At 41.3% G+C, this 23359-nt stretch overlaps 1 protein-coding gene across 3 annotated transcripts in view; it reads left to right on the top strand.

Annotated features, from left to right (window-relative positions):
* Window positions 1-902: 902 nt before the first annotated feature.
* The window catches only part of DCDC2 (doublecortin domain containing 2), a 178762-nt gene continuing 156305 nt past the window's right edge, over window positions 903-23359 (top strand). Inside the window, exons 1-3 of one of the 3 annotated variants that reach the window (XM_045847163.1) lie at window positions 903-1101; window positions 15543-15910; window positions 19728-19782. In XM_045847163.1, coding sequence (XP_045703119.1) covers window positions 15618-15910; window positions 19728-19782 — 348 coding nt within the window. In that variant the 5' untranslated portion in view covers window positions 903-1101; window positions 15543-15617. Of the gene's footprint in view, window positions 1102-14803; window positions 14963-15542; window positions 15911-16066; window positions 16165-19727; window positions 19783-23359 lie in introns of those variants that run through there. The other 2 variants (XM_045847162.1, XM_045847164.1) reach the window with 2 other exon arrangements.

The following is a 23359-nucleotide window of genomic DNA, read 5'->3' as shown; positions in this document are numbered from 1 at the left end:
CTCACCATGCACATATCCTGGCTCAAGTGCGGCAATGCGAATTATGTGTCCACATGCTTCTTACTTGCTCTTGAAATATGCCAACTGGTCAAGGACAAGTGTAAGACTCCTTTGACTGTAAGGCACATCCTGATTTCAGAGATATAAAAATGTGACAAACACATGCATTATGTAATAAATGTAATGCTGTGTTTAGTTTCTTCCTTACTGTCCTCCTCCTTCGAACTTGAACAAATTCCTGATATTATCTTGTTTTGTCATTTGTCTCCTTCAGGCTAAAATTTTTCTTGGAAAAAATCAGTCAGGGTACAGAGTGTGCTGGGTTCTTACTAGATACAGATTTACTGCATTTTACCTTAAATGTTCTTAAAGCCTTTTCATTTGTTTACATAGATGTTTTTAAAAGAGCTTTTCAAATTCACATCCAGTATGGTTTTACTGCAAAATCTGAAATGATCTGCAGTCACTGGGAAATGATCAAATAGGTCATAAAATTGAGGGTTAAAAAATGTTATGTTGTGCAATCATTGACACTTCTGGGGTTAGTTTATCATTAAATTAGAAATCAACATACGTGGGTAGAAAATATTAGGGTACCTAGACTTAATTAAGGTGTCTACTTCCCATGCTAGTCATAGTCTTATAAGCCTGAAAAAAAAAAACCCTTTTAAATTAGAATGGGCAGACTTTGAATGATATTAGAACATCATAGTTCACTAAAGCAGCTCTTTCCATTAATCCAGAAACCGGAGTGCAGTTAATCAATAACTTCTGTATCAGTGACATAATTTCCCGCAAAATTGCTATTTTGTAATGGTTAACTTCTCTCCTAGTTGTTCACAGCAGGGGGTAGTTTTCTTTTATCAGAGTCTTCTATTCATTATAATTCACTGTGGCTTTGACATTTTTCCCAGAAACAAAACAAAAATTTCTCAGGCACTGGGAGATCATGCTGTTTTACCTCAGTGATGTGAGCTGCGATGGATCCGTCGAAGCACTAACTAAAGAGCCGACGCCCAAGCTGGACATCAACAGCCCCCCAGCAGAAGCCTCCCTGTGAGGACGGAGCCAGAGACAGCCATCCAGGCACCCTTGGCGGTGGTAAAGAACAGGGACTTGAGTTCAGGAATTAAAAAATGGGGGGAAAAAAGAAAGTTTTGTTCTGAAGTTGTGCAGAATTAAGTCAGTGGAGAACTTCAGCCCATTAGTAGTGTGAAAGTATGAAAGAAGCTTCTGGAATATTGGAGACAAGCCTAAATCCAGTGTGATTGCATTGTTCTATTGCTCCAAATTTGAATCTCAAGAGCATTAGCACAGTTTAACAACAAAAATATCAAACTTAGATATACATTACTACAAATTTTACTTTAATGAAATCTGATAATAATTTGGATAGGTACTAATTCAAATTATTGACCTGGAATACCTTGAATTCTCTGGGTGTTGAGGTGGGGAAGTATTAACTGCTTACTAAGCTTTGTCTTGATTTGTTTTCATAAACACTGCTTCTGACTTGTGGAAATAAGATGCTTATACCTACTTAATGATTATGCAAATAAATAATTGAAAGCTGAAAGATAGAAAAACAGAACTTATTTTGATATAGTAAACCGATTCCTAAAGTATTTGCCAGTTTGTAGAGTCAAGCCCTGCCCCCCCCGCCCCCTCCCCCCCACCCCCCAATGAGCAGCAATCTTAACTTGGAATCTAAGAAAGTCTTGCTTCTGTTGAGACTGGCAAAAATAATTTATTTGTAAGTGAAGAGAATGGAGATGTGCCTGAAGTGTTGAAAGACTTTTCAGCTTAGGTTGCCTGGTTTCATGAAAGTTTTTTTTCTCCCCATTGCTAGACTTTTAAGTCTTAATGGAGGAGAAGTTGCTTTGTACAACAAACTCCTTGTGAGATACAGTAAACTGGGCTGTAAGTGGAGTTACTCAATGAAAAATTTCAATATTACTTCTACTTCCAGCTGCCCTGTGCAAGCCAAGTCTGCCTAGCAGCTCCTTACACCTCCACTGAGTAAGACATTGTTTAAAAAGCCAGCTGTTTGCTCTAGTCCTCACTTGTCATCATTGATTGAGTCTCACAGGGGTTCTGCTTTTCTGTAAGGCAATGTAATACTTTGCTCTTCCATTTTCAGAAACTATAGTGTATGAGAACTAAGCAAGTGATTGATACAAATGACATGTACATAACATCCATTGAAACAAATCAGAGTGAACAAATGGCTAATCACTTCAGTGAACGAGTTCATTATCACTGTAGTTCCAGCTCCTACTACTCCTTCTCTGGTAGCTCACGTATTTAAAGGCCCTTCTAGCCATGGTATGGTTGGTGCGTTTTCACTTACCCCCAGCTTTAAGCTCAGTTTCAGTTCACTCTAAAACCTGTAGGCCCATCCACTTTTCTAGAAAGGAAATGAATGGGAATAGCTATACAATAGATGTGTAAAATAAAAAGAGTGGTGATTGGCTAGACTTGGTGCTCCTGATATTATAAATAACGGATATTAGGAGCTGAATTGTGGACACCTCAAAATTCATATGTTGAATGGCTAAGCTCCTTTGCCTCAGAATATGAATATATTTGGAGATAGGCCTTTAAAAAGGTAACTAAGTCAAAATGAGGTCATTAGGGTGGGCCCTATTCCAATATGACTGGTGTCCTCATAAAAAGAGGAAATTAGACCATAGGTGCAGGAGGAAGACCACATGAAGACACAGGGAAAAGATAGCTATCTACAAGCCACACAAGAGAGGCCTCAGAAGAAGCCAACCCCATGGACACCTGGATCTAGGACTTCTTTCCTCCAGACTGAGGCAACGAACTTCTGCTGTTTGAGCCCCCAGTCTGTGGTGGTTTTTAGTGGCAGCCCTAGCAAATGAATGCAAATGATACACGAAGAGTCTACAGGTAGGAAGGGTCCCTCCATAGCAACCTCTAACTTTAATAAATCTGAGGTTATGCTGTTCTTTTAAAATGTAAATATATAACATTTTCTCTACATTATGGGATACATGTTTTAGCTTCAGAACATCACCATCATGTATTTATCATATTTTTTCTTAGGCTCATACAGAAAAGATGTTTTGTAATGTAAGATATTTGTAATTTGAGGATTATTTAAAGATATAACAATTAGAAAAAGATCTAATAGATAACTTTTCAAAACAGAACAAGTACTAGAATCTATAATTAGCTGTACTAAGTGCTCTACATGCATTATCTCATTTAGTCAGCACTAAAACTATGAAACAGGTAGTATTATTCCTCTGCCATCTCACATATGAGAAGACTGTGGGAACAGAGAGGGTCAGTAGCACGCACGATGTGCAGAGCCAAAACTCAGTGCCAGGCAGTCCGCCTGGTTCAGAGCCCACTCCTCCAAACACTACATTCCTTCATTCAAAACACACATAAAGTGCTTAGCATAGTCCGTGTTGGGCACACAGTAGTTATTAAATGCTGTTTGTCTCCCTCCCCTTTTCAAGACATACTTGGCACAAAGGAAAAACTCATAACCAGATGAACAACATGCTGATATTATGCACCATATGTTAGGACTTGGAAAAGTGTTCTTTTGAAAACTTTAAACCCCAAATTACAGTGGGTACCCTACTCAAAAATGGCAACATAATGGAACTACAAAGTAACATTTTTTATTTTGACAAATGAGAATTTATTTACAGAATGGTGTTCATTTGCAACCACCATTAAAAAAGAATTTGTATAAAAAATTCTGTTTTTTTCCCCATTGAGAAACATAATGAATTTCTGAAATAGTAGACCAGGGCAGTCCTTTTTTATTACTGAGAAGAATATACATATATATTCTTCTCAATAAGGAGGCCATATATATGGCCTTGATATTTGTATATGTTGTGGAATAATCACCACAAAACTGTTACCATATATAATTACACACACAATTTTTTTCCTTGTGATGAGAACTTTTAAGATCTATTCTCTTAGCAACTTTCAATTATGCAGTGCGATCTCGTTACCATAGTCATTCATCCCGTACATCACATCCCAGGACTGACTGATTCGGTAACTGGAAGTTTGTGCCTTTTGACTACCTTCACCCATTTAACCTGCCCTCCACCTCTGGCAACCACCAGTCTGTTCTCTGTACCTATGAGCTTGGTGTTTTTGTGTTTTGTTTCATTTGTAGATTCTGTATATAAGTCAGATTATATGGTATTTTTATTTGTCTTTGACTTATTTTACTTGGCATAATGCAGGACAATCCTTTTAAAATAGTTCAAGATTTCTGTAAGAATCTGAGGGGATCCAGAAACCTTGTCAAATCATTACAGGACTTCCTGTCTCCTCCCTTCAATAAAATACCCTCTCAGTGTTGGTTAGATGGTGAAGACACTGTGCCATTAAGCGAAAGTGGGTCTGAAAATTGACCGATGAGGATGTACCAAAGGCCAACTTTGTTTTAGCCCCAACAGTGGCTGAGTGTTGCATTAGGAATGTCTTAACAACTTAAAAAAATTGACCACATCCTGGTCCTAATTTGCATGTTACCGCAGGTGAGAGAGGATGAGACGAAGCTGATGCTGTGTGTGTGTGTGTGTTCCTAAGATCTACTACTGCTTGAACTCAGTTAACTCCAAACCTTTCTTCTCTTCCTTTTCTTTCTTCTCTTGTCCTCTTCTCCCTTTCTCCCTTCCTTCTAGGGTATACAGTTGAGTGTTGGGAACTCCAGAAAAGAGAAACAAAAGGTGGAGAGGGGTAGAAAAAGGGCATATTGTTAGCTCTACTGTATAAATGAGAAATAGTGCTTTGCCCAGAGTAGGTTCTGAGCTGGTATTTGATAAGAATGAATGAATGAATGAATGAATGAATGAACAAACTAGGTAGACAGGTAAGGCCCAGGAATGGAGGTTAAAGAGTCAGAATGTGAGAGTAGGTAGGGTCATAGGTTTGGATACAGTGACTTATTACAGAAATGCTTTCAGGGTAATGGATAAGAAGCTAGGGCAGGGTATGATTTCAGACAATATGCTACCGAGGGCAGCTTCAACTTGATTCTGCAAGAGAGCTCTGAAGTATACTTTATGCCTCAGAATTAGCCCAACCCAAAGTAGGGGAGTTTGGCTTTTGTACCCTTGCACACTGGTTATAGGGTAAGGGACAGTGGATAGAAGGGGGGTGCTGGTAGGTGGAGGTGGCAGGAGACAAATAAATTCTCAGGCACTTTGTTCTCTGTTAGGTCAGATAGTGCTATTCCAGTACCTAAAGCCCGCCTATGAAGAAGAGTCACACATGTGGCACATAGAAGCTAGGAGTGGGACACACAGGGTCCCAGGGATCCGAGAAGATCTGGGTTGATCACTGACAGTGTCTGTCCACCTCAGGTAGCAGCTGGCTTCACGACTGCAGCAAGACAGGGTTGTTTTCCCCCTGCTTTGTTGCATTCTGTGAGTCTGGCCATTTGTTGTGTATGTGTTGGTGGGAATTAACCATACTCATCTGCACAAGTAAAGAAGAAAGATTTATCTTAAAAATGTTGTTCATTTTATAAATGAGGAAACTCAGGCTTAGAAAAGTTAAGTAACATGCCCATGGTAGCACAGGTATTAGTGATGGAGCCAAGATTCAAAACTAGTTTACACATTTCATGTATAAATAAAACAACAGAATCTATTTTGAAGTATATTGACCTGTTAGTTCAGTGAAGCGAGTTAAAGTCCATTTTGAGACCATCCCTGTAAAATAGATGCAAATCTTCCTAAGTCAAAAGAGTTAAATAATTTGATGAATGCAGTGCAATGTGTATACATTTAAAAATATATCTCTAGTCAGCAGTTTTTCTTAATCTCTCTCCTACTACCAGGAAATATTGAGTGAGTCAGTTTCCGAGGTCGAGTCTGTTGTCATCTGGAACGCAGAGGTTTGCTCACGCCCACATGCACTCTAATGTAGGGAGCGCAGCCCTGAGATCAACGTTCTGCGCCTAACGGGCCTGCGGCAGCTCCACAGGTTATCCGACATGTTTATCGACTCCAGTGAATTTGATTCTCATTGAAAACCTCAGGCAGTATTTTTTTCTTCCTTGCTGTGAAATAATTGTCTAGAGACAGGGAAACCTCCAGATGGGTAGTTAAATGCCTCCAGAAGGCATGGGTCACTGATGAGTCCCTTTGAGGATTTCTGTAGTTTACAAGTGGCCTTATTGGTCAAAGGATCTCATTAATCATAACCCTTAGAATGGCAGCTCCAGAAGTTGTGTGTTTGTGAAAGAATCATGAAGATGCTGCATCTCAGCATCTCTGGATGGAACTTTCTAATGCAGAGTGGTTTCTCATCTTTAAAAATCCACACTGATATTTAAAATAGTTACTAACTTGTATTTTTCATTCTTACAAGGTTCTGTTAAGGGTTTTTGTTTTTTCATATACATTTCTCCCTCGTTCTCACAGCTCAAAGCCCTATGTTTTACCAGACCATGTTGGGATGTTGGGACAAGGGGTAAAACTGGTCAGAATTAGGCACCACTTGGCGAGCTCCTGCTTCCTATGAAAAGTACATGTGCACCACATACCCACCCTGTCAAAGTTCCTCCCAATTATTTTGTGAGTTCCCAGGGAGTGAACCCCTAAGTTTGCATAGCTTCTAGCTGACCCTCACCCCCTGCTGCAGCTCCTTTGGTGCTGTTACTACTGAGACCTGCACTGCTTGTGAAGGTCTGGCACTTGGGCACCTTTGTTACTGATGGATGACAGTCTCTGGCCAGACACCACTGCCATGGATGCCACGTGAGGGTCTTTGGGTTCTAGGGAGGCTCTGCCACGGTAACTCTGCTCCCTGCTTCGGAATGCCTCTTCCCTTCTCCCTCACCCTCCCACATTATACTTTACATACAGTGTAAAAGAAGGGCTTTTTGTGCTTAATGCTTTAGAAGAGCTTACAGTGAACTACTTGTTTCAGGTTTTCCTTATAGTTGTGACTAACTTCCCAGAGTGGCTGCACAGGGACTGGAAGCTGACAAATGAGACCTAAGCCTAACTTGCCCTTCTCCACCCTTTTGGCATCTCTGGGCCACACTGGAAGAAGAGTTGTCTTGGGCCACACATTAAATAAACGCTAATGAAAACTGATGAGCAAAAAAAAAAGGTTTTAAGTAAATTTATGATTTTGTGTCGGGCCACACTTGTAGCCATCTTGGGCTGCAGGTTGGACACCCCTGAGCTAGGCGTTGTTACTGGGACCAAGTTTACTCTTCTCTTACTACCTTTTTCTTCAGGATGAGTACTTTTTCTCAGGAGATGCCTCAGTTTCTCACAAAACCTCATTCCTCCTGGGCCCATCTAACGGTCTGCCACACATGCTCAGATATAGGTGAATCCCTGTAGTGGACATAGAGCCAAGACTCAAGCTGGGACACCCTTCCTTCGCCTTCCACCTCCCTCCCCCGCCCATCCTCCTCTCCCCTCAGCTCTTATCTCTCTGCTTTTACTCACACCCATACATAGTATTCATTCACTCACTGAGTACCAACTATGTGCTAGGCACTGCTGCAAGCACGTCAGATAGAGCAGTGACAATCTACACAATGGCCCATTCTCCTGGACACTAGCCCGGAGAGTGGAAAGTGCTATGGACGGGTAATAGAATAGAGTGACAAACAGTGATGTTTTACATGGGGACACACAGTAGCTAGGGGGCACTTTACATGGTGTTATTAGAAGGCCTTTCTGATGAGATAAACATTTGGCGGAGATCTGTGTGACAAGAAAGACTCAACCATACAAGAACCTGTCATCCAAGCATTCCATGAAGACAGAAAAGCAGTATTTTTGTCTTTATTTATAGTATGTGTTTAATCTGCCTCTAGAACTTCCCTTGTCCCCCAAATATGTAAGGAGTCAGATTTTACACCGAGCCCACCCCTGGCCGGCTGGTTCCATCACCCAGGGATGACAGTGGAGCCCGGCGGGAGCAAGGTCATGGGAGAGGCCCCGTCTCCGAGGGCCCTCAGCCGTAGCGATGCTCTGTAGATCCCTCTTGGGCACAACCGCATTCCCAAATCACTGCACACTCTAATGGGGCCACTGGGCATATGGTTTTCAGGGTTTCTCACCTCACTCCACAGGGAGGGAAGTTCAGGGAAATCCCAACCCAGGAGCAGAATCAGTGAGGAGAGGGCAGTTGGAAGCCTACAAGTTCCTCATTCTCAAGGAATTCCAGATTCCACATAATCAAGCTCTGGAAAATGAAGAGCAGGGCTTTCCCCAGCCACCACGGGGCATTTCTGACAGAGCAGGGGTATTCAGCCTGGATTGCCCAAGACGGTCGAGGGACGATCAGGGAGCTCTAGCTACCCCCGCCAGGGCATGAAGGTCAGGGTCTTCCTTTCAGCTCCTCAGAGAGGACACTGGGCACCACAGGCTGGGCCTCCTCCTAGGCAGCTGTACTGATGTTTCCTGGCTTTCACCCAGTCCCCATCATGGGACTCTGCCACGTGGCATCACTATCCTTCAGCACAGGCTGCCAACAGACATAAATCTCTCTGTCTCCTGTGCAAGCCTGGGACAGATGGCTATTTGCCTCTTGGCATCTTCCTAGTTTTATTTCTCCGTATTGTCTCTGCTCATCTCCTTTCCCTCACAAGGACTCCTTTTATTTCCTCTCCATCTCTTTATTGTATCACATCCAATCAATTCTTCAACTCTTCAAGGTGAAGACTCACCTCCTCTGGGTGGTCCTCCCTGATTGCTATTGCTCCCATTAATCTCTTCTTATTGAATACCACACACACCTAGAATCTTACTTGTACACTCCTGGTGGTTCCTCTCCCTCCCCCTTTGTCCTCCTCTTCTTTCCCCACCTCCCTGGCAACCCCTTTCTTCCTTCCAAATAAGAATAAACTTATTCATCTCAACTCTTTTTTTAAAAGGATTATTACTAAATTTTGAATATATAACAATAATATTTTAAATGTATGTGAGAGGTATAAAATATTAACAATAATACAAAGACATGTACCGTTCAGTGGTTTTTATTATATTCACAATATTATACAATCATATAAGCACCACCACTATCTAATTATAAAACATTTCCATCACCCCCAAAAGATACACTTTCCCTTCCAATTTCCCCTCCCCCCATCCTCTGGTAACTACTAATCAACTTTATGTCTGTGGATTTACCTGTTCTGGACATTTTATATACACGAGATCATACAATACAGTGTGTGTAAGCTTCTAAAACTTTATCCATGTTGTAAATGCATCAGCACTTTTAATGAGTGAATAGTATTTTATGGTACAGATATTCCAGTACTTTAGCCGCTTACTGGATAAAGTCCAGTATCTGAAATCTTTGCAGGTTTTTTTTTTTTTTTTTGGTCTGTTGTGTTTTTGTGCTGACTCTCTGAGCCATCTCAGGGCTTTGCCAACCCAGAATCACTTTCATTCTCTGCTTCACATTGTTTGGATCACTAACGTAGAGCAGTTTGATTCAGTAGTTACCCAGGAGTCAACTGTTACAATTATGAATTATCAGGGGAAATTCTTTGATCCCTCTCTCCCACCTCAGCCTGCATCACAAATGTAATTTTTAAATGTAGCTACTTCAGGCTGCAGATTCACGTGAGGGCCTCCACTTACACTGCCTGTCTTGGGAAGGACACAGACTCCTTTCCCGTGCAGCCGTCAGAGCTGTGGTTCCTGGTCTCCAGGGCAGGGGCAGGGATACTGAGGGTGAAGGCTGGTTTCAGGGCTCACTAACCTGCCAAGGTTTCCGTTTTCCTTCAGCTTTTGTCTTTTCTGAATTTTTTTCATTCTTGCCAAATTAGCAATGCATTTTTTAAAAAATTAAACATTGTTTAATTTTAAACAAAAATTAACAAATTAAACATAAACATTAAACAAAACATTAAATCTAGCATTTTTGGTTGTTTTAGAAGGAAAGTGATTCAGGATATTTTGCTCAGCATGTTTTTGGAAATGGAGTTTTATTAAAATCTTTTTAAAGAATCACTAAAAAGCAGAAACCATCTGTGAGCACATGCATTCCACAGTGGCATCTCAAACAATGCTAGGCACATCATAGCAGCTTTTCAACTCTCAAGGTGCCTTCCTTCTTTCATGTCCCTACCACCCTTCACTCTCAGAGGAAGTCATTTAAGAAATATTTATTAAACACCTGCCCTTGCCATGATACTAAATGCTGGAAGAGGCAGGCAAGATAATATTTCCTTCTGTAACAGAGAAAGTAGAAGCCCTCAGTGTGAATTCTCTCAACTTCCCTTCTCTCTGCCTCTGAACTTGCCATTTTAATGGGCTTGCAGATCATGCGCTAGTGAACTGCCAACTTTTTTTCACTACAGTAATATGAAATCTCCTAACATAAGATTGTAAATGTTTTTCAAAGGAAGACAATAGTAACAGAGAAATGTGATATTTGGTTTATATAGAATTTAAAGATATATAAGTAAAGGTTTCTTTGGAGTTTGCTTTGTGACAGGAAACAATATTAAAATAAACGAAGGTTCAATGTTTATCATTTCAGGAGATTGTGATTTTTCATCTCATACTCTAAACATCAATAAATCAACTGAAGAAGGAAACTATTAGTTTTTGTTATTCTTAATGTTTTAGTCATGTGGCAATGCACAGAGCAGCATTTTTACTAAGCTCTAAACCAAGATATGTTAGGGCTTTAAGACCTGTTAAGCAGGTAGAATCTGCATGATTTAGTTATGTATAGGAGTTGAAAATGGTCCATCTTACAGTCACTTTTAAGTACTTTAAATAAGCCAACTGGGGGAGGCAACCAGTTCACATGGAAAACTCCATTTCCAGACATGAAGAATTAGCCCTTACCAGATGCAATGTGTTAACCACACAGGGGACATTCAGGGCAAGTCAGAAACTGTCACCGCTGTCCCAGTGTGCATCCAGGGAACACTCTCAAGAAGCAGAAATTCTCGCTGTTTCTGAGATTGAGATATGAACACGGACACTCTTTAAAGAAAAACTAGCATAATATATTCTGCATTTCATTAACATCTTGATTGGCCTGAAAGACTATGGCATCTAAGTGCCGGTAAGAGAGCCCGCTTTCCTGTGTGGGGGCCGGCCTCCGCACCTGGCTGTGCATTCTCTGTCCAAAGCCAAGCAGTTTTAGAATCTCTTTAGTTGTGCAACACTTTTTATTTGCTGATATGAAGATATGCTTCCTCCTAGAGGAGCAGTTTCTAAAGTTTCTTTTAATTTTTAAACTTTATATATTTTGCATTCATTCACTCATTAAATAATTATTCAGTACTCATGATATACCAGCCTCTTTACTTGGGCACTGTGGATACGCTGATGAATAGAATGGCCAGTCCTTTCTTTCAGTGAATTTATACATATAACTATCTAATTCTACAAAGATTAAACATATACCTATAAAAAGACAATTAAACATAATTATACGGAAATTTATAATTATAATAATAAGAACTATGGAGAAAAAGTATATAATACATGCAGGGCTATTCTGATCCTTGGAGGGGGATAGAAAGCTTTCCTGGTAAATGATATTTCAGTTGGGGCTGAAAATATTATTTGAAAGGAGCTGAAAGAGTGTCAGAGGTGGAGAAGGGGCCATGAAGGAATATTCAAGGAAATGCAAGGGTAATTCTTGACTTTGTAATGCCAAAGGGTAAGTCTTATGAGAACGTTATTAAGCAGTACTGGGGTTCTGCTGCCTGCTGCCCTGTAGGCAAAAATTCCAGAGGCAAAGGTTTGGTGATAAAGGAAGGGAGTCTTTATTTAAAAGCAATCACTTAAGCCTATCAAGTCATAGCTTTAATCACTTAAGCCTATCAATTAAGGCTAGACTCTAACACCTCTGTTCTCCTATCTTTTTCCCTGTTTTGCCATGCACTTTTTGCCAAATTTTTTGAGGGAAAAATAAGGATGTGCAGCATACATGGGTAGTACTAATTCCATTACTATAGAAATGTTTTTTAATTCTTTATTTATGCTTATGCATTAAAAGTGTAACTCTGGAAAGCAATAATGATATCCATATGCAAAATAATACCCTGGAATACAATAATAGTTTTTTTTCTAAATATAAAATGTGGGTGTGCATCAGATACAGCAAAATACAGTATCGTATTTCTGTGGGATTAGTTTACAAACTGAAACAACATAATATATAAAAATGACACCAATTTGGAAGCATGGCAGGCTTCTGCCTCGGAGCCTCTTTCCTCTAGAACACCCAAAGAATGAACCTGCCACCCGCTGTCACACCAGCTTGATCCTAGGCAGCGCCCAGAGTTCCCATACAAAAACTATCTGTTGGGAAATGTGGGGAACTTCTGAACCATCATCCTGGCATCCTTGAGGAAGAAGAGCCTAAAAGCCCCAGCCTGAGCCCGAGAGCCAGCTTAGGAGCCAGACAGCCAGGCTTCTTTTTATTTCCATTGGCTCTGGAGGCATTCCGCTTCTCAGCCAGTCCTGTCCTAGACAGTCCACAATTGCCTCCGCTAACTCCTCCTACCGGCCTCCCCACTTCTCCCCAGTGGTGTGAGTTGTCTTAATCAGATCTCTGTGTATTAAGAAGAGATGGGAAGCTGGAAAGTGACTCAAATAGATTTTTGGTTTTTTTCGCTAGTCTTTCAGGCTGGGTGTTCTGTGGAGAATGTTTAGCAGAGAAACAAACTTGGAGATAGGGTGACCTTTTAGTGGGTGAAGGTGTTCTGAATTCAGAAAGTAGGAGTGGATTTTGAGATGAACGAATAGGTTTAAGAAACATTCCTAAGTAGAACTGATAGGATTTGGTGATGGAAGAACCCTTGTAAACCCAGGATGCGATGCGGTCTGCTTTTAGTGCAGTGTTATGTTAAAATAATTATCATTTTGGAGGAGAAATATAATTGGAAGCATTTTAGAGATTTACTCAGGCTCTTGAGGAAAAGGCAAGTATCTTTATGGTATTATATTTTAATGTACAGTGAATCTTCTTGAAGAATCCTCTTTTGCTATTTCTCACTCTCTGCGTCTTCCACACACTTAGGAGAAAGCTTTAAAACAAAACTCTCCCTTGCCTCTCATTCATTCTGTGTGTGTTCTCAAAGGTCCCCCAGCAACTATCTGAAATGGCTTCTTCTTGATCAGGCCTGACAGTGCCTTGCAGTGAGTTCCTTGAGGGAGTCAACTGTTAAATTTCCAGGAATTTTAAACATGGTTTTTATTAAAAACTAAATGGTTAAGCATACAATTAATTACATTACATTAAAAACAAAAATAATACTCAAAACTCATCACCACCTACATTTTACTATTATCTCTGAGGTTACATGTGTGATAGAAGTACCATATATAATAGCATGTTACTGAGCATCTCTTGCCATCAGTGACATCTGAGTGGTAGCTGGAAATTGGTCTTGTTTTCAGTACTTAAACTACAAAAGTTGGCAAATGCTACAGATCAAGGTCTTCTTCGCCCTGGAAACCATCATCGCCACATTATCACTGTCTAAGAGGGAAGTGGATAAATGGGTCCAGGCTCTGGATGCAACCCTGGGCAGGAGAAAACTGTCATGGGAGTTAGAATATAGGTGTGGGGTGTCTTCCTGGGCTGGTGGCAGGTTCCCACACACCGAAGGAACGGGTGCTAGGTTTAATGCCCTGCTGTTGCCATCTTAAAATGCTTAATTTTCAAACAAGGGGCTAGGTGTTTTCATTTTGCACTGGGCTGGTCTAGGCTGTAGGGAGTGAGGACTATTTGGAGGGCTGCTTGATTTACTGCCTTCCACCTTTAAAAACAGGTGTTCTGCCTCATTAAGCTACTTGGTAGAGCTTTTGCAGATATTTTCCCCATCCATTCCCTCAACCCACAACTAGCTCACAAAATTTCTGTTTTTCCCTCTGTAATGCTCCCTTCTCTTTGCTCTTCTTTTGAAAACTATTAACTTACAAGACATTAATATAAGCAATTTTAATAAAAATGTTTCTGCCCAGATTGCAGTGCCCCACACACTTGCCTTTCAGTTTGGTATCACATGGTGTGTTAGGTGGTTCTGGAATCAGAGGGCTGGGTTTGAATTTTTGCTGTGATTTACTATAAGTTCCTTCGGTTTCTCTACATCTCGATTTCCTCGTTTGAGTAGAGAATGATATTTACCTCTGAAGGTTATCGTGAACATTGAATTAGATAATCTATGTAAAGTGCCTAACAATGCCTGGCAATGGTAAGTGTTCAATTAATGCTAGTTACTTATAAAGGTTATTTTATTCATATATGATGAATTATAAACACTCAATAATCAACTCTGCCCATGACACATAGTACCAAGGTCTTAGGAATAAATGGAACACTGGCAGAGGTGAGCTGGAAGATTTCAGTTTTTTAAAAAGTACGTTCCTGTCCCAGCGTGGACTGAACAAAGCTCCTCTCCCTTACTTTACCATACACTGAACTAATCTGTACAAATAGCATGGATGTGTGCTGCCGGGCACAGGCAGCTGTGTAGCTAGCTGTGCAGCCTTCTCGAGGCTCTGAAAAAGCCTTTGCTGGGCGTAAAGCTAGGCCTGTAGTAGGCACTCCAGTTACTGCCCCGTATTCTCTTCACGGCTGTTTCCCCAACTCCTACCTAGCACAGTGCCTGGCACAGTCGGCGTCTATTTATGGGAGGCCACTAAGCTTCGCTTCAGCCCCCAACTCTCTGTACTCCTTTCTGGCCTTTGCCCTAGGCTGTGGGAATGCTCAGGGCTCTCGGCCAGCGCCCGGCCCAGTCCAGGAACCCTACTCCCCAGTTGCAGTTGCTATGGGAACGGCGGGAACTAACAACTTGGGTCCCAGAGGGGCGAGCGGGCCCTCGGAGGCGACGGCAGCGGCACGAGCAGCGCGAGCGACGCCCGGCGCCTCGGAGGTCACCGCTGGGCTGCGACAACCCGGCCGGCTCCGCTCGCGCCCCTCCCCCACAGGCCCCACGGCGTCGGTAGGGACCCTGCAGCCCTGCCCCTGCTCTCCTGCGCGCGCCACCGCCCTCTGGGGGGGGGGGGGCGATGCGGATGGGAGACTCGCCGCGGGGGGCCGGCCGTCGGGAGGGGCGGCGGGTCCGGGACGCTCCGGTCTCCTGTCAGAGCGACTTCCGTGTTCACTCTGCCGCGGAGAATTATCTGGGCAGTTCCAGCCGTCGTCTTAATTGCTTTAATTTGAGAGTCAACAAGAGGTTCGGAGGTGGGGGAGTAAGCAGAGCTAGAAAATGAAGGTTTTTGCAAGGAATAACGCAAACATGGCATGAAAAATTGAGTTTCATCTTCTTTGTAACGTGTGGGCCCCACCTCTCCTTCCTGCGCCCACGCGGCTGCTGTCCCAGGTGGTCGTACCCGGGCGCTGCGAGCGCGCGACGGCAGGTGCGGCGCGCACGGCGGCCGCTGATTGGCTGCGGGCCCGGGAAGTACTAGACGGTGCGCCCCGAGCGCTGCTGCCCGTGGGCTGTGCGCGGGGCACACGCCAGCCGCTCGCTCGGCCGTTGCTGGCTCTGACCCCGGTCTGACTGTCCCCTGTCCTTGCAGCCCGCGACCGGGCGGGTGCGGCGAGGCCTCGAGGCAGCGGGACCGTGAGCGCCAGCCGGCAGCGGCGGCGGGAGGATGAACGGCACCCGCGCCCGGGCCAGCCACCGCGCCCAGCCGGTGGTCAAGAGCGTGCTGGTGTACCGCAACGGGGACCCTTTCTTCGCGGGGCGCCGCGTCGTCATTCACGAGAAAAAAGTGTCCAGCTTCGACATCTTTCTGAAAGAGGTGACGGGCGGCGTCCAGGCGCCCTTTGGGGCTGTCAGGAATCTCTACACCCCGCGCACCGGCCATCGCATCCGTAAGTTAGACCAGATCCAGAGCGGGGGCAACTACGTGGCTGGGGGCCCGGAGGCCTTCAAGAAACTCAAGTAAGTCCGTGAGTCCCACCGTCCACCATTTCTGGGCGCCCGAGGTGTGCGGTTGGCGCGGGGAAAGGAATGCCACTCCCCCCTCCACCCCCGCCCCGCCCTGCACTTCAGCCAAACCTCAGTGGGTTCGGGGACTGTGACCGCGCGAGTTAGTGCTTCTCAGAGCTCCCGCTGCAGTTGGTGTTAGAGGCTGAAAGCGTGATGGAGAAGCAATTTCACTTGGGTGGCAAGAGGAGCAATCGTAAAGCTCATGCGTAAGGAACAGGAATCTTTTAAAAAAAAAAAAAAGTGGCCAAACTGATACTTAGCATTTTGTTGTTTTTTTCTTTTTCCTTTTTCTACCCCCCCCCCCCCCATTTTGCTTGGAACCTGTCATTTTAGTTAAAATAATTTTTAAGCATTGAATGCTATATAATTACCAGAGGAGAACATTGCTCTCTGCACCACCTCTCCCCCCGCCCCGCCCCCCGTTTAAATGCTTTCAACCTTTCATTCCAGGTAGAACTGACCACGCTCCACTGTGGCCGTCCCCCCACCACCTGCGTGTTTGTGCTATTGGCATAAAGTTGATTGGCTCACTGTGTTTGTCCACATGTCTTTCTCTAAGTAACTGATGGCTAGACCCTCAAGGACAGGGGTCATTATTGCTGCTCATCGGCAGTTGCTGGCAAGGAGCTTGCTCAGTGAATCATCAAATTGTGTTTAGGTCTGTGAAGGGAATTAAGATGAACAAGACATGAGTCCTTGTCGTTCTTGCAGAGTTTGCAATCTAACAAGAGAGACTATGTGCACACCAGTAGTTTTAATGTAGAGCACAACGGAATAGGTACAGCTAGAAAAACAAAGTTATGTGGCGGTTCAGAGTTGAGAGAAGTATTGTATGATAGGGAGAAGTTAATATTCTGTAGGTTATTTTCTTTTTAACAACTTTATTGAGATGCGGTTTATGTAACATAAACCTTGTACATTTCAGTGGACCTTGGTATATTCACAGAGTTGTGCACCCATCACCACAAACTAATGTTACAACATTTCTATCACTGTGAAAAGAAACCCTGTGCCTCCTTATTTCCCCTTCTCTCCATTCTCTGGTACCAATAATCTACTTGTGTCTCTATGAATTTGTCTGTTCTGGATGTTCATATAAATGGAACCATACAATTTGTGGCCTTTTGTATTTCTGGATTCTTTCACCTCACATAATATTTTCAGGGCTCATCCATGTTGTAGTATTTATCAGTACTTCATTTTTTAAATCATTAAATAGTATTCCATAGTATGGATATACCACATTTTATTTATCCATTAATCAGTTGATGGATATTTGGATCGTTTCACTTTTGGTTCTTATGAATAATGCTGCTTTGAACAATCAGGTACAAGTTTTCATTTATCTTGGGTGTATACCTAGAAGTGGAATGGTTGGATCACATGAAAACTCTATATTCCATAGTTTTTAATATAACATTTTAATTAAAATTCAGCTTGGACTTCAAGATAGTGAAAAGAAATCTTTACCATAAAATCTGTGCTTGTGAATCCTAATTTTAACTGTATAGAAATTTTTTTCTATGTATCATTAAAGTTGTCTAATGTCATTCTTCCTTTCCTAAGTTTGTTTAAATTGAATTCTAGGTATTCTACTTTTGTTATGCCAGACATTTTTTTAATGGAAGGTGAGGGATGCATTTGGATTTAGTTTCCCCTTCCCTGAAAGCTCCTTTAGTATTATTTGTCTAATCTTGTAGAAAAATGCTAAATGAAAAGTGTGCTTCAAAGAAACTTAAAACTTACAACTGAAAATCAGGAGACTTGAGACTGAGCTGTTTATTAGCTCCTTAGGCAAGCCTCTTGACTCAGATGGGCAGTATCCTAATACAGAAAAGGAACATAATTGTTTCTACATCACAGGGTTGTGATAAAAGTAATTGGCTATGGATGGGAACATGATTTGTAAACACCAAAATGTTACATAAATGTAAAGCATCTCTATGTCCAGTTCCTTTTATCATATACTTTGTGTATTTTCATTAAATAACTTTCATGTAAAATAACATCATGGGAATGGAAATCTGCTTCAGAATCTACTAACAGCTTAAAATTGTAGACTTACTTTAGTAATTTATGTTCACTTGTTTATTCGGCACTACCAGGTCAAAAGATTAAAAACAGGTACAGTTCCAAAACAAATAGAAGGTATACTTCAAAATCACTCTTTATAGAGATTTGCATGGTTACTTTGGCTTTTAATTCACACACACACACACACACACACACACACACACAAACTGAGCTTGCTATAACAGTGTCCATGGTTAGTTTTCCATGCTGACAGATGAATAGTTTATTTGTGTTAAAGTAGTAGTATCTATGGTTATACTGATGGAAGCCAAGAAGATTTAAGTCCTGAATATATTTGAAGCTTAGTAGTTGTAAGTTTATATAACAAATGAATCACCTGGCAGAAAAAAAGAAAGTTGAAAAGATATAAAGGGTAATTCATGTCATTAGAGCCTGGATGATGTTGGGGAAGAGAGCAACAGTGGAAACATATTTTTCAAGTGAAAATGATCAACTTGATTCGTGAATTTCTTTTACTTAGATTTTTTTCTAATACCGTAACCATATGAAACTTCAGGGAGCTACTTAACCTTTGTTTAATAGCAGAGAATTCTAGAGATTTGTTATTTTTCCTGTGCATTTTTGGAAATTGACTCTACTAGATTCATCTTGTGGATCTGTGATCACTTTCCTGCACATGACAGAACTTTTTCTTTAAATATCAGAAACCAGTCTCTGCAGATTTGCAAAAGAGCCATTTATTGCTAATCAGAGAAGAATTTGTACTGCCTTGTATAAATACTGTTATGTGAGGTAAATATATAGCAATTTCCAGAAGTATGGATTCACTAAAGCATTCTGTCCAAAGAAGCAAATGACAATAATGAAACATAGCCAAAATTAATTCTAATATAACCTTTTTTTTGGCAGCTCAGCAATTATGGTAGTTGAGGTAGAGAATCTACCTATTTATTTTTCTATCTAAGGTTATAAATTAAATGCTAGATTTATACTTATTTTTATATTAAAGCATTTATTTAGCACCTTCTATGTATGAAGTACAGTGAAACCAGATCACAGTGTTGGGCTTATAGCTTGAAGTTGACATAGGTATAAAATTGTCAGGTTGTGCTTATGCTATAGCTAAAGAATGATCACTAGTTAATATCTGTAACAAATTGTAATAGAATAATAGAGGTCTCCAAAGGTTAACTAGTCCACCCGTCTGTGTGTCATTTGAACCAATTACTAAATCATCCCACATGGCTGAGTATTTCTGTATCATTAAAGTGCTCTTATAGGGAAAAAGATATCCCAGCCTTTTGCAGTTATTCTAATGCATGCTGTCTGTACATTTTTAAAACCTAAAGTCTGTGATTAATGGATCTGTTAAGCAGCCTTACACTCAAACTGCTTTTTATATCTAAGTTGATATAAGAATTAGATGTATATATATGCCATGTATATATATAGAGTAGCTAACGATTTGGGGGGAAATGTTTCCCAATAGAAGTGTGTAATTCTAAGATTTCAGTTATGTTGAAGTTTAGGGTAGACATGTGTCAGCTCTGGTTGGTGATGCTGAAAGCTTTTTCTACTGTAATTGCTTTTAATCAGTAACAACTGATTTTCTCTTTAGGCTTAAGTATTTCCTATGACATGCTTTGCTATTTAATAATTTTTAGAAACAAACTTATACGACTGGCTCAAATGCCATAAACGAAACCCTTATTGTTTTTTTTTTTTTCCTCTACAGTTACTTGGACATAGGAGAAATCAAGAGAAGACCTATGGAAGTTGTTAATACAGAGGTAAAACAAGTGATATTTTGAAGGTTAAGTAAATAACACTACCATTTTTGTGTGTTTCTTATGAAACTTAGAAATTTAGACAGCATTCTAGTCATAACACACGAGTTGACTAATGTTTATAAATGGGACAATACATGTTTTAAAGCAATGGTATCTCTTTCTTTGGAGCATTATCATAAATGAAGAGACTGAGTAGGTATCCTAAACATGTAGGATTAGATGAGTCATGCTCTTATTTTTCCCCTTTTCTAGCTATGTGTTCTCTAGTTGAAATCCATAGGAATTTTCCCTGCCAAGTGGGAAGAGATTCTGAGCACTTTATACCAAACTTGACTGAAACTACACCTCTGTCCTCAGTTGCTTCTGACAGCCCTGTGCCTGAGACAGCCATGATCACCTGACTGCCCTGAGGCTCTCAGAGGACGCTGTTGGACTTTCTGAGGTGTCAGGAAAACCCCTCCATTTTTTAAAAGATTTTATTTATTTATTTTTAGAGAGGGAATGGAAGGAGAAAGAGAGAGAGAGAAAAACATCAATGTGCGGTTGCTGGGGGCTGTGGCCTGCAACCCAGGCATGTGCCCTGACTGGGAATCAAACCTGTGACACTTTGGTTTGCAGCCCGCACTCAATCCACTGAGCTATGCCAGCTAGGGCAACGCTCCCCCCCCCCCCCCCATTTTTAACCTGCATAAAAGTTTATTTGAGCATAATCACCAAAACTTGCATGAAGATTGGAAATGAGTTTTATGAATAGATAACAGGAGTATTCAGAACATCACTTTCTATATAATTTCTGAATCCCTAGTAGAATTTTCAGATATTCTTTAGGGTGTATTCTTTAGTTTGTTGATAAAAATTAGGTTAAAACATGGTTAAAGCAACAGCCTTAAATATGTCCCAGTGAGATAGGGAAAATTATAGTTAAACCCAGCCTGGGACTCTGTTCACCAGCTCAGACTTCCCCTCTCCCTATTTTGACCCCACATAAACTAGTGGAACACAAGTTAAAAAGTCTTTTGTAGGCTGCTCCGAGAACTTAACTATTGTGTGTGTAATTCTCACTGTGGAGAAATACCTCTTTTTTCTCCCCACAACTTACTTACAATCCAAATTTTAGAATTCAGTAATTTTTTAAGTTACAGGCATATCTATTGTAGTTTGCTGTGTGTAATACACACCCATGTTTCAGTACTAATTCCCATGTATCATGTGAATCATACATGGGAATTAGTACTATGCATGTAATGTGCATTCTTATTTTTCCCTTAAAAATTTGGGCAAAAATGTGCGCATTATATGTGGCAAAATGTGGTATGTTGAGAACATAGTCAATGCCAGACTTCCACAAAAATTATAGATACTATTTTTTAAAAATTTAAGATAGTAGTATTCTTTCAACATTTGTGTCTACTGAGAAAAGATTACATCCTTTGTTAAATACTATGGATGGCCACTGTTCTTTGGAGTAAGATAACATGTTTTACTTTCAGTAACAGAAAAGGATTCACAGAATTACTTCTGAAGGGTTTAGAGTTGTTTCAGTGTAATAGTAGCATAAATAGTGTCTATTCAAAGATGTTTCAGTATGAAGCACGACTAAGATTAATTATCAAAATTGGAGGCATTTCTCTCAAAGCTGAGGTAGTTTAATACTGTTTGAATTGTCAGTACCAGGGATGTGTAATAAAAGCCACCATACCAGTGGACGTGATTCAGTGATCCTAACTGCTTAGAGCATATTAATTTTAATTATTCCTGGAACAGGTTACTGTAGAAAGGCCTTGACAGTTGATTGGGGTTACATAGAACATGTGACAGTGGGTCCCATCCACTGTGGTTAAGCTTTCAGATGTGACAGGTAACACAGCCAGTGTGGACTAAGAGTTAAAAGCATTCCTTCCCTCCCTTCAGAGCACCCTCACCCAAGTGCACACTGTATTCTGGTTGCTGTTTAGAAAGTTAATAGTTTAGACATGATGGTATCTACTTGCTGACTGCAGGTCATGATAACTCGAATGTGTACACCTGGACATGAGAAGGTCCTTTGTGGTTCCTGTCATTGCTTTTCTGTTCCATGAAGCTCATCTTTGAAGGGATGCTAACTTGACAGCCCAGTCCTCTTTCACTTCCTCCTTGTGAGTAGGTCATCAGGACATAGAAAGGCAGAACTCTGATGGGCTTCTTCCGCTAACCCAGAAGAAGCACATGGCCTTGTTTGGCCAGCTCTCCTGGCAGCAGGAGGAAAGGGAAGGGGAGGACTTGCTTCTGCTAATATTCAAATAAAGAGATTTCCTAGAGACTTCTGCACTCTCAGCGTTTGCTCCCCAGTCACCACAAAGTGACTGTATACAAATAGGTGTATTTTCATCTTACTGCTTCCCTTGCATCATTGGTCATTTTAAAAGTGATGGTTTTCTCATCTGACCTTGGTAGCTCATCCATTCTGTCTTCCCAGTCATCTCTTTGCCTCCTTGCCCTTTTCTCAGACCAGTTTCAGATCTTGGTCTCTGCTTCTGTGTTCCAAGCCACCCCCAGCTTCCCTCTTTCCTCTCTAACAGAAGCAGTCTCGGGGAGCCCGCTTTCTCATGGAAGCCTCTGATCTGCACGTGGGGCACCTCCCTCTTCCTTACTAGCCTGGGCTGTGCTCTTACCTTTTTGTTTGAGTGTGATTTTTACTGCCTTTCTTCCTTTTTTATACCTTATCTGCTTTGCTTCCATGTGACTGATGCCTGCCTGTACTGCTTAGCACGCTAGGCAGAGTGCTAGGGGCAAAAATGAACAAGATATGCAGAACATCTCACCTCCAGGAATATATAGTTTTGATAAACGGACAGACATAGGAACTTTTCTGGTACCACATAGTAAGTGACTCAGTTGGGTAGGATTCAATTCAGTTTGCATTGAGCTTTTCTTTGAAGTGCTTTTGACTTTGTCATGTTGCAACAAAGCCATTTGTGAACTCTTGAAATGGAAACTCCCTTCTTTTTTAAATTACTATCACTATTTTTAAATCCTCACCCAAGGGTATGTTCATTGATTTTAGAGAGGAATGAAGAGAGGGAGAGAAACATCAATGTGAGAAGGAAATATCAATCAGTTACTTTCCATACATGCCCCATCCAGGTATCAAACCCCCAACCTGGGTATGTGCCCTGAGCAGGGATTGAACCCACACCCTTTTTGGTACACAGGACGGCATTCCAATCAACTGAACCACCCAGCCAGGGATAAGCTTCTTTCTTTTTTGACCTAGAGTTGTAGACCCTGCCAGTCATCACTGGCCCCATGTCTCATCGTGTAGTGAATCCTTCTGATTATGATATTCATAAGTAGTTATTGAGTGCGAAATCTGTTTTATTGTGTGAGAAGCCTTGGTACATATTTTATACAGAGGCAATTAGCAGACAGCTTGGCTCCAGAGCACTTAGAACGTGCCAGGAGCTGTGCTAGGCAGCAGGCATTAAATAAATCCTTTACTGTTTTTGTTATTTTAGCGCTTAGGGAGGAGACAGGGAAACAGACCAACTATTATTATCTATTACAACTATGATATATTACAACTATTATAGGGCACATA

The sequence above is a fragment of the Phyllostomus hastatus genome, unplaced genomic scaffold, assembly GCF_019186645.2.
Source record: "Phyllostomus hastatus isolate PE091 unplaced genomic scaffold, TTU_PhHast_1.1 phas_contig_524, whole genome shotgun sequence".
NCBI classification, from domain to species: Eukaryota; Metazoa; Chordata; class Mammalia; order Chiroptera; family Phyllostomidae; genus Phyllostomus; species Phyllostomus hastatus.
Note: the sequence above shows the minus strand (reverse complement) of the source record. Positions and strands in the feature narration are given on the sequence as shown.